This window comes from Geotrypetes seraphini, chromosome 8 (genome assembly GCF_902459505.1).
Source record: "Geotrypetes seraphini chromosome 8, aGeoSer1.1, whole genome shotgun sequence".
Taxonomy (NCBI): Eukaryota; Metazoa; Chordata; class Amphibia; order Gymnophiona; family Dermophiidae; genus Geotrypetes; species Geotrypetes seraphini.
The window spans coordinates 142,575,261-142,587,773 of NC_047091.1; the positions used below are offsets into that span (position 1 = coordinate 142,575,261).

The following is a 12,513-nucleotide window of genomic DNA, read 5'->3' on the forward strand; positions in this document are numbered from 1 at the left end:
ACCTCTATAACTTCTAACTTTAAAAAAACCCAAAAAAAAACAAAACAATTCTATTCTCCCTTATCACTCTTTCTCTCTCTCTACTTTTTCAGACAACTGCAAGCCAGGCACCACTCCCAAATCACCGAGGCCACAGGAATGGAGGCTACAGGAACCCAGGGGAGCTACCCAGTTTTCTGCATCGAGTGTCATATGTATGACTACCTCCCCTCCGGGAGGCAGGCATACATATGCAATCGATGTCAGGAACTGGATAGCCTGAAGAAGGAGGTCGGGAGACTGCAGGTTCGAGTACAAGAACTGGAGGGACTGTGCACCATGGAAGAACAGTGTTGGACAACCGTGGACACCGCCAGAGAGAGCCACATCGCAGAACAAGTTAGGGAGCTCGAGAAATTCATTGAGGAGGCCTGCAGGATGGTGGTGGCACAGGACTACCAACACACCAGGAGAGAACCGACAGTTGGACGACAGGAACCACCAGACACCATGGAACTAGGACCTTGCGGAGGACCTGGGCAGGCAGAGGAGGAGGAGATCCATCAGAGCCAGGAGGAAGGACTAGCGGAATGCGCAGATGACACAGACCTGAGACCAGGGGCGGAGACACAGCAGAGCCCAGAGGACGGACAAATGGACTGCACATATGACACAGATCTGAGACCAGAGAGACAGTTGAAGAAGGGGAGATCGGCTATCGTGGTAGGGGACTCAATCCTGAGAGGAGTAGATAGTCATATAGCCGGAGGGAGAGAGGACAGACTAGTAACATGTCTCCCGGGGGCAAGAACAAAGCACATCATCAACAATATCGAGAGGATCCTGGAGAGAGCCGAGACGGAGGAGACAGCAGTAGTGATCCACATCGGAACCAACGACATCAGCAGGAGAAACTTCAACAGGACTACACTAACTGACCAGTTCATGACCCTGGGGAGGAAACTGAGACTAAGGACAAGGAAGATAGCCTTCTCAGAGATCCTGCCAGTACCGAGAGCGGACACAAAGAGACAGAGCGAACTACAATCAATTAACGTTTGGCTGAGGAGATGGTGCGAGGAGGAGGGTTTCCACTTTGTTAGGAACTGGACTACTTTCTTGGGGAAGAACAAGCTCTACAGAAGAGATGGATTGCACCTTAGCACAGCTGGGACGAGGATGCTGGCACGCAACGTCCAGAACGTCATAGACTTGGCTTTAAACTGAGGAGAAGGGGAAAGCCGATAGTCAACCTGACCTCGACACATTGGACATCAGTACCTGACAAGGATACTGAACTGGGACATTGTAAAGGAGGACTCGGGACTGAGTGTGTATGTATTGAAAAAGGACCTAAGGACGCATTGCAGGGATCGAGGGCACAAATGGACCTGGTAAGCGGCACCAAAACAGAACAACAGGAGCCAGAGGGGCAAAGACATTGTGAAAAAGAGCCCAGGACTGAGTGGGAATTAGGAGAGCAGGAGGTGCAGGGGAAACAGGCAGAGGACGTCACACACACACAACAGGAGGAGGACGAAGCTCAGGGGCTGGCAAACCATGAGGAAAACTGCAGGAGTACCAAAGCACAAGGGAAACAAAAAGAGAGGACTAAAAACTGGGTCTTAAACTGCCTATATACAAATGCTAGGAGCCTGAGGGCCAAAATGGGAGAACTGGAAATCACTGCCAGCAATAAGGACCTAGACATAATTGGAGTCACAGAAACGTGGTGGTCCGAGGACAATCAATGGGATGTGGCCATACCAGGGTACAAACTATACAGGAGAGACAGGACACATAAAAAGGGTGGAGGAATAGCGCTGTACATAAAAGACTCCATACCATCAACCAGGATGGAAACAACAGTACGGGCGGATGGCTTGGAATCACTATGGGTTAAGCTACAGGGAGGAGCAGGAGCAGACATTAAATTGGGTCTGTACTACCGCCCACCTGGACAACCGGAAGAAATCGACTAGGAGCTGGAGGCTGAACTGAGGCAGGTATGCAGAAGCGGAAATGTGGTGGTGATGGGGGACTTCAACCATCCTGGGATAGACTGGAGTATTGGGCACTCAAACTGCGCAAGAGAGACCAAATTCATAGAGGTCACGAGGGACTGTTTCATGGAGCAACTGGTCATGGAACCAACACGGGGCGATGCCACTCTTGACCTAATTTTCAATGGACTAGGGGGGCCAGCAAAGGAGGTGGCGGTATTACCCCCGCTAGGTAACAGCGATCACAACACGATCCAGTGCAGGCTTGAATTTGGATCATCAAAGGGGAAAAGAACCACAACGACGGCAGTCAACTTCAAAAAAGGAAATTATGATGCCATGAGGAAAATAGTGGGAAAGAAACTCAAAGGCAACATAGGGAAGACGGAATCCGTAGAAAAAGCCTGGACCTTACTCAAGGAGACTGTGCACAAAGCGCAAAACATATGCATCCCCAAGTTCAGAAAAGGGTGCAAAAAAAATAGAACAAAAAACCCAGTGTGGATAACAAATGCAGTGAAGAAGGCGATAAGCGACAAGAAAGCATCGTTCAGAAAATGGAAAAAAGACCAAACAGAGGAGAACCAAAAAGTGCACAAAGAACACCAAAAGGAGTGTCACCGATTGGTTAGAAAAGCAAAAAAAGAATACGAAGAGAGACTGGCAGAGGAAGCAACAAACTTCAAGTCGTTCTTCAGATACGTCAAGGGGAAGCAACCGGCGAGAGAAGAAGTGGGACCATTGGACGATGGAGACAGAAAGGGAGTAGTAAAAGAAGAGAAAGTGATAGCTGACAGGTTAAATGAGTTCTTCACGTCAGTCTTCACGATGGAGAATATAACCAACATTCCGGAACCCGAGGAGATCGTAATAGGAGACCAAGACGATAAGCTGGTAGATTTAGAGATGAGCCAAGAGGATGTACTAAAGCAGATTGACAGACTAAAGAGCGACAAATCGCCAGGTCCAGACGGCATTCACCCAAGGGTACTCAAGGAACTAAAAGACGAAATAGCGGAGCCACTTCGACAGATATGCAACCTATCCTTAAAAACCGGAGAGATCCCGGAGGATTGGAAAATAGCAAATGTCACGCCCATCTTCAAGAAGGGCGCAAGGGGGGACCTGGGAAACTACAGGCCGGTGAGCCTGACCTCAGTCCCGGGAAAGATGATGGAGGCACTGATTAAAGACAGCATCTGTGAGCACATCGAAAAAAATGGGCAACTAAAACCGAGTCAACATGGCTTCTGTAAGGGTAGGTCATGCCTCACAAACTTATTGTACTTCTTTGAGGGAGTAAACAGCCAGGTGGATAAAGGGGAATCTATAGACATCATTTACCTTGACTTCCAAAAAGCCTTCGACAAGGTGCCACACGAGAGACTGCTTAAAAAGATATGGAACCACGGGGTACAAGGGGAGGTCCATCGATGGATCAAAAACTGGCTGGCAAACAGGAAGCAGAGGGTTGGCATGAAGGGCCACTACTCAGACTGGAAAGGGGTCACGAGCGGAGTTCCGCAGGGGTCGGTGCTGGGACGCTCCTGTTCAATATCTACATAAACGACCTAGAGGCGGGAACCAAGTGTGAAGTCATTAAATTTGCAGATGACACCAAACTATACAGCAGGGCCCAAACCAGGGAAGACTGCGAAGATCTCCAAAAGGATCTAACGCAGCTGGAAAAGTGGGCCGAAAAATGGCAGATGAGCTTCAACGTGGGGAAATGCAATGTCATGCACGTGGGGAAAAAGAACCCGATGTTCACATACAAAATGGGGGGAACACCACTAGGGGTCAGTAACCTGGAGAGAGACCTGGGAGTGATGGTAGACGCATCACTGAAGGCATCGGCGCAATGCGCCACAGCCTCTAGGAAAGCAAACAGAATGTTGGGTATCATTAAGAAGGGTATTACGACCAGGACGAAGGAAGTCATCATGCCGTTGTATCGTGCAATGGTACGGCCGCATCTGGAGTACTGTGTCCAGTACTGGTCACCGTACCTCAAGAAAGACATGGCGGTACTTGAGGGAGTACAAAGAAGAGCAACTAAACTGATAAAGGTAATGGAAAATCTCCCATATACCGACAGATTGAAGCAGTTGGGACTTTTCTCCCTGGAGAAGCGAAGACTTAGAGGAGACATGATAGAAACCTTCAAGATCCTGAAGGGATAGAAAAAGTAGACAGGGACAGATTTTTCAAATTAAGGGGCACCACGAGCACAAGGGGGCACTCGGAGAAATTGAAAGGGGACAGGCTTAGAACAAACGCTAGGAAGTTCTTTTTCACTCAGAGGGTGGTGGATACATGGAACGCGCTTCCAGAGGCTGTTGTAGACAAGAAAACCTTAAATGGTTTCAAAGAAGGTTTGTATAGATTCCTAGAAGAAAAAGGGATTGAAGGATATAGATAGGTATAGACCATTGCTCAGACAATGGGCCTGATGGGCCGCCGCGGGAGTGGACCGCTGGGCATGATGGACCTATGGTCTGCCTCAGCGGAGGCAACTTCTTATGTTCTTATGTTCTTAATGGGCACTGCTGTGAACTTCATATAAAAAGTGCCAGATGTACATCTCACCATATACCCTTATAATTTATGCTAAGCACTCCAAAACTCCCCCCAAACCTACATCCCAATAGCCCTCATGGCAGTAGAGTAGGGTTTTGGTGGGTTCACACTTTTCACCATAAATATAGTGGTTAGAGTGGCTTATGGGCTTGGGTCCTCCTCTCTATGATTCAGTAGCCCATCCATCAGGTTACTTGAGATACCTGTGTGATACTCTACTAGGCTTTCCCATACCAAGTGCTGCTGTACTAGAGACAGGTATGTATTCTTTCATTTAGATTTTTAGGGGATGAGAGGGGGTTAGTGAGCAGTGGGGTGTGCCTGTGTGTGTGTGAGATCATACTTTAACCCTTTAATTGGCAGACGGTGAAACCAGCTGCTTTATGTAACTTGATGCTGAATGTGAGCAACAGTGCCAATTAACAGGCATTTGGAGATGCAGATCTCCCATGAAAGCCTAAGAAATGCATGTGGCTTCTGAGCAACAATGCCAAATAAAGGGTTAATATATCCAATGGTCATCTGGTCAGTTTGAGTATCTTTGTGGCACTTAGATGCTTTTGAAACAGGTCTAGCTTCGAGCCTCTAAGTTCCGTCCAGGCCGTCTTGGAAAAGGTTTGATTATCGCTGCAAGACGTTCAAATTAATCACGCCCAAAGCCCACACAAAACATGCCCATGACAAGCCTCCCAGCACGCCCCCCTGGAACTCTGGACACACATAGGGAGAAACATCTCACTAGACATTTATGAAAGGGGTTTTGATTATTGGCACTTGGATGTCCCTATGATTAAGATGTCCAAATGTTGACTTTTAGGCAGGATTTTTTTTAATGTTTAGTTTTTTTGATTATGAGCCCCATAGCGTCCAAACCAATAATATAACTATGTACATCCCTACACATCAGGATTTAAAGGATTTAATTATTCACTCATGTAAAATAGCTTCCATACTCTGGAAAACCTTGATACAATTCCACAGGAGGCGTACATGGTGGTGGAGCATGAGTGGGTCATGGGTGTGTTATCAAGTGTTGCATGCAACTTATAGAATCCTATCCGTTATACACACTAACGTATGCCAGCCACAGACCTAGCACAGCATAACTCCAGCTTGGAAAGGAACTCACCTTTGAAGAAAAATGCTTCCCCTCTAATTTGTGCCACAGCATCAAAGTGAGTCGTACACCTGTCCGGCTCATCTTTTCTTGGCCTGGAGAGTGAGGGAAGGAAGAAAGTGAGACCTCTGGGGATGACCCGTCACCTAGCTAATACCCTGCAGTGGCACTTTGAAACGTGTTCTTCTAACTCCTCAACCTCCCACGTAATAACACTCTGGAACTGACCAGTGATAATGAATGTCCGGTTAGTGTTGGAAAAGAAAGAGGTTAAGGGCCTACTGCCAACCATTTGCATTGCAGCTGTGAATATACGGTTTTCGCAAGGACAAAAGATGGATGTTTCTGGTGAAACTGATTTTTGTAAAACCTTTATCACAAGCTGCCAGAGATTCTCACATAAGCTGACAAAATGGCATGGGTACTTTAGAGACAGTGGCATAGTGAGGGTAAGAGGTGCCCGAGGCAGTGATGACTCTCCCCTGCCCTCTTTTCCGCCCCTTCCTCCATCCTGCCGTGCGCGCCCCTTCCATTCCACTGTACCTCTTTAACGTTTCCAGCACAAGCAGTATCACCGACTTGCTAGCCACTCAGCATCGGCTCTCTCTCCAATGTCACTTCCATTCGAAGTTCGAGCAGCAAGAGGTATAGGATGCGCCCTTACGGTAGCAAGGAGGGGGCGGGGAAGGAGCAAGGGGTGGAAAAGAAGGTGGGGGAAGGGCACCACTGCCCCAGGTACCTCTTACCCTCGCTATGCCACTGTCTCTAAAGTAACAATCAGTCTGCAGTTGACGATGGAATTCAGTCATCAAGGTGTTAATCTAAAGCAAGGGTTCTCAACCCAGTCCTCGGGACACACCTAGACAGTCAAGTTTTCTGGATACTCACAATGAATATACAGTACATGAGAGAAATTTGCACACACTACTCCCATTCTATGTAAATCTGTCTCATGCATATTCATTGTAGGTATTCTGAAAACTGACTGGCCTGTGTGTTCCAAGGACTGGGTTGACTTCTGATCCTTGAGAGCTATGAGTGAGTCAGATTTCAAGATACATCTAATGAATATGCATGAGATAGATTTGCATATATGCTGCCTCTATCGCATTCAGGTTCATTAGAGGTATCATGTAAGCCTGAACCATGTGCAGCCCTCAAATGAATGCTTACCATTCAAGAAAACTCCTAAGATACATTTGCTGCCAGCTGGATGAGAAGAGTAGGAAGGTTTGGTCTTGAGTTGGAATATGGTCATTTCACTAAACTAATCACTAACAGGCTTGAAGTTACAACCTCATCCCCAGACTCTGAGAGAATTTTGCAAGACTTTCCATTTGCATTTTGAAACATGCTCAAATGTGTTTGCCTCATCCTATCTATATAATATCAAACCATAAAAATGTCCCCTTATCTCTCCCTACCCCATTTAAAACACAAGGTTTAAAGCTACCTCACCCCCCCCCCCCAATTATAAGTCTCTTTCCCCAAACACCTTAACAAATAACTAAGCCTTAACAGACTTGAGGAAACACTGATAGTTAACTTCACCCTTAGGATAAAGCAGCAACTCATTCTAGCAATAAAGTCTCATATGGCATATTGGGATCACAGAGAGAGCGTGTGTTCCTTCCTGTTTAGAAAGGGGGAGAGAGGAAGTTGGAGGGGGGGAAGTGAAGAAGGAGGAGAGAAGAACAGAACTAGGAAAGATCAGAAATATAAGTGTGGATGGGATGGTAAGAGATTAGAGGGAGATGAGCCCCTCCCTTTCGTACTGCGTAATCTGCAACTGCTGACTGACATTCTACAGACTTCCACTGCCTGCTTGACAGACTAATTTCTGGATCGTTCATAGGAAAACATGGATTATATGTCCCACAATGCCTTGGAACATAATCCCCTTCATTGTATACTTTGGTGCCTAAATTTTATAAGCACCATCTGCATGCTTATAGTACAGCATGTTAGCTCTTATATGGGTATGTGAACCTTTGCCCACGTAAGTGTTAGGTGAGCGCTCACTGTTCTATATTCAAAGTGATTTAACTGCCCAGAATCAGCTTCTGGCTGGTTAACTTGCCCGTTTGGGACTAACCACTCGTTTTCAGCGCCACTTAACTGGTTAGTGCCATTGAAAATAACTAGTTAACACCAAACTGAAAACTAGCTATTTTGGGGGTATCCGGGGCAAAGTTGGCCAGTTATGTGCCAATATTTAACACTTAACCGGCCAGGTTAACCACATAAAAGTCAGTCCTATCTTAACCAGCAATGCATTAGCTGGTTCCACCAACCTGGAAATTCAGGGCTGAAGCCTGAATACGGCCTGGCTTTGAATTTTTGGGTTTAATTTTAATTTTTAATTTTTTCAATTTTCTATACCGTTCTCTCAGGGGAGCTCAGAATGGTTTACATTCATTTATTCAGGTACTCAAGCATTTTCACTGGCTGAATATCAGAATATCAGGCCCGATGTGCACAAATCACGCGGTGCATAAACAGAAATGCCACATTTACCCAGATCCAGGCTGACGATTTTTGGTCAGTCCTGATTTTGAACTTACAACCCATAGCAGCATGGGATTTGTAGTGCCTGATCATTGCCTACTGAAATCAGTGCTGCATATCCAATAATGCACCAGGATGGGGAGGTCAGAAATCCAGAACTGGCCAAAAGTCTCCATCCTGGGACTGGGTGACTTGGCATCATTGTGTAAATGCAAGGGAGATATTCACAGGGGAGAAACATGGGCGGGACCAACATTTACCCATGCAACTCAAAGAATGCAATAAGTTATGCGCTACGGTGCCACACTTAGGTGCGTGCATTTATACCTGCTGTTGAAATAGTGTTAGCGTGTGTGTACCTAAATATAGATGCTGACCTTCATGAATATTCTAGAATGGAATCTTGGTGCCCAGATGCTACTGTGGAATAGCACTGGGCACACTGCATCTAAGCCTCTAATTTGTGGCACCCCGTTATAGAATTACCCCCCGTTGAACATTATTATGATTTTTACCCAGTCTAAAACTATGGCCCTCTTTTACTAAGGTGCGCGAACCGATTAGCGCGCGCTAAACACTAACTCGTGCATGTTAGTCTATGGACGCGCTAGCATTTAGCGAGCGCTAATTCGATTAGCGCACCTTAGTAAAAGAGGGGGTTTGTGAATGATAGCAAGGGATTAGTACTGTGTTTACTGTCTGGAAGGGGGTGGCCACATTTTCCACAGCCTTCGCTTACTGGATGGTGGAGCGATTCTCAGGTAGATCAGGCAGCAGTGGGTGCTCCTCGTTCTTTGGGACTTCAGGCCTGGCAGTTGGGGACACCGACTCCCGGACACCTGATTTCAAAATATTAATACAAAGTATTTTAAGCATTCAATCTATTCTTTTTTTTAAAAAAAAAAAATTTGTGTAAAGTCTGGTGGTAAACAGTACTTGTGTGTTTGCAGCAAAGTCCCCTGATGGAGAAAACAAAAACTTGGGGTTTTTAACCCTCTAATTGACCTAATTCTTCTGTCTGTCACCTATCATCCCTTCTTCCCATTTATTCACTACGGTTTTGATGTAATCTCTGATTTATTGATATGTTCAGGAAACCTATTTTTTTCCCCTCATCTGCTTATTCAGACTGGATTTGAGGAAGGGAATGTTAGTTCTCAACCTCCCCCCCCCTCGCTTTTTACAAAGTCACGCTAACAGCTGACGCTTGGCAATAGCCCCGAAGCCCTTTAAATCCCTATGGGTTTTAGGGCGGTTACCGCAGCAGCCTGTGCTAAATGGCTTCGTAAAAGAGGCCCCGAGTTTGATAAGAAACATCCTAAGTTAGGCTAATTAAAAAAAACTAATAAAACAGCTTATATATTTTTTAATTATTCACTTTTTTGTCCTCATGTAAAATAGCTTCCATACTCTGGAAAACACTCCCTGAAAGGCTTTGCGTAACATAAGACTGTCTCTACTTCAGGAAGCAGGTGAAAATATGGCTTGTCAACCAAGCCTTTAATGGATGAAGTAACCAGCTTGCTAGTATACCATAGCAGGACTTTCTTATCCACTCCTAACCTAACTAAGAACATTTCATGCACCTTTTTCAAGTCCTTGTGCAATTTTCATTAAGTTAATCACTCTCAGTGAACTATTTCTTGTATATGCGGGTAATAAGTCCCTGATGTAATGCAACTGCATAGCAACAGAAAAATGACCAAATATAAATACACTAGTACATTGGATTATTATAATGTGCTCTATCTTTCAATATCCAAGAAAAATCTGAAAAGGTTGCAGATTATCCAGAATACTGCTGTGCATTTGATTTTTGGACTGAAACGATCCAATCACGTGATGCAGTATTATCATAAACTGCACTGGTTGCCAAATAGAGGCAAAAGCGATTTTTAAGTTCGGCTGTATCTGTTTCAAGGTTCTCAGTGGGTTATTACCCAGTTATCTCATGGATCATTTTATATTTGCCAGTAGAAAACATCTACGTGATCTTTGATTTTTCTTCTGTAAAAGGATGTGGGTATAAATGCTTCTTTAGTAAGATCTTAGCGTGTCAGGCAGCATTATGTGATAAACAAATTAGTATGTATCTTCTATCTCTACTTCTTATTTGGCATTTAGAAAATGTATGAAGACTGCTCTATTTGGTAAATATTTTAATTAACTAATTGTGTTTATACTGTGTATACTCCCGAGAGAGGTGGTGGAGAGTAAAACTGTGACTGAGTTCAAAGAAGTGTGGGATGAACACAGAAGATTTAGAATCAGAAAATAATATTAAATATTGAACTAAGGCCAGTTACTGGGCAGACTTGCACGGTCTGTGTCTGTGTATGGCCGTTTGGTAGAGGATGGGCAGGGGAGGGCTTCAATGGCTGGGAGGGTGTAGATGGGCTGGAGTAAGTCTTAACAGAGATTTCGGCAGGTGGAACCCAAGCATAGTACCGGGTAAAGCTTTGGATTCTTGCCCAGAAATAGCTAAGAAGAAAAAAAAAAATAATTTTTTTTTAATTGAATCAGGTTGGGCAGACTGGATGGACCATTCGGGTCTTTATCTGTCGTCATCTACTATGTTACTATGTTACTATTTTAATTTTTGTTAACCGCACAGAACCACAAAGTAGCTGTGGTATATAAGAAATTTTGTGTCTGCATCTATGAGACAAACTTGTTTTTTTCTGTTACATAGAGCATTTTGGACCCCAGTTTGTTTACAAAAGTTAAATAGCTCTAAGTCAAATAGATGCTGGCGCTGTCATCTTGAAGCTGGGACATTAGATCATTTATTATTCTATTGTCCATTGATTCTTGCTTTTTAGAAATCAATATGGGATCAAATAAATTGTATGTTGGGAAATCCAGTGGCATTATCGTATGATACTGTGCTGTTTGGCATGTCAATGAGGGCTAAGAGCCAAATATCATCTAAGAATAACAGGCTTCTACTTATTATGACAGGGGTTGCCATACAACAGATCAGGAGAAATTGGAAAAATTGGGATCGATTGAATTATAGCTTTTGGTGGAACTCCCTATGTCATATATTTAAAATGGAAAGAGTAATTGCCATGCAGCAGGGAAATTTTAGGAAATTTTAGGATATTTGGGGACCATTAACAAAATATTGTAATGAACGAATATCATTTTCCCCCTTAAATATGCACATCCAAGGTGGGGGGAGAAGGGTGGGGGGTATTTTGGTTTTCTTATCAGTGCAAATAATGTGGAGGGGGGTTATTATATGTCTTCTTATGTTTGATGAAAGTCATTGAATATGGGGGTGGGAGGGTTACGGAATCTGAATTAAATTTTAATAGGATATTAAGTGATGTATTTAAATATATATTGATGCTATATGCTGTTGCACTTATTGTAAGTTTTAAAAATGAATAAAGAATATTAAAAAAAAGAAATTTTGTTATGTTATGTTACACTGTAATGAACTTATCATAAAAAGTCCCAAATACACATCTGACCATAACCCTCTATGGTGAGCCCTCCAAAACCCACCCAAAACCTAATGCACCCAATTATCTACCACACCAATCACCCTTATGCCTGCAGGTGTCACCTATATGTAGGTATAATGGAATTAGGGTAGGGTTTGGAAGGCTCACATATTCCACCATAAGTGTGGTAGGTAGAGTGGGATATGGGCCTAAGTCCCCATGTCTGACACTGACCACAAGGCTATTCCAGGAACTTGCTTGCTGCTCGAATAGGACTGGCCATACCATCTGAAGCTGTCATACAGGCAGGCATGTATTGTTTCATTTGCATCTTTGGGGGTGGAGTGGGGTGGGAAGGGGGGTCAGTGACCACTGGGGGAGTAAAGTGAGGTCATGCCTTCATCCCTCCAGTGGTCAACAGGCCAATTTGGGCACCTTTTTGGCACTTATTTGTTATGAAAACAGGTTTAGTCACAAATATCCAAATTGTGCTCTGAGTGTACTCTACAATGTTCCTTTATTGTTGAGAAACAGCCAAATCATAAGCCCACCCTAGCCTTGTCCAAAACATGCCTCCAACATGCCCTCTTGAGATTTAGACACATTACATAGAAACAGCATAGAAATCCATCTAGAAAAAAAGGGTTTTGAAAATAGCATCCACTTTTTTGGGATGGTTTTCTTTTTTGAAAAGGCGCCCCATAATATCAGAAATGTAAACATTTAACAGCAATGTAAAACAATCATATAGCAAAAAATACACTTCTCCCTCGTCATTCGCGGGGGATACGGGCAGAGCCTGACCGCGAATGCCGAAAAACCGCAATTATCCGGCTCTAACCCACCCTCACCTCCCTGCCGCCTTCCCGGCCTT

General features: G+C 44.3%; 1 protein-coding gene across 2 annotated transcripts in view; it reads right to left on the minus strand.

The window, feature by feature from the left end:
- The window catches only part of MMP17 (matrix metallopeptidase 17), a 191,786-nt gene that overhangs the window by 11,846 nt on the left and 167,427 nt on the right, over positions 1–12,513 (minus strand). For both annotated transcript variants that reach the window (XM_033953675.1, XM_033953676.1), the window contains exons 6-7: positions 8,927–9,026; positions 5,692–5,774 (exon numbers count right to left, since the gene is read on the minus strand). In XM_033953675.1, coding sequence (XP_033809566.1) covers positions 5,692–5,774; positions 8,927–9,026 — 183 coding nt within the window. The remainder of the gene's footprint in view (positions 1–5,691; positions 5,775–8,926; positions 9,027–12,513) is intronic.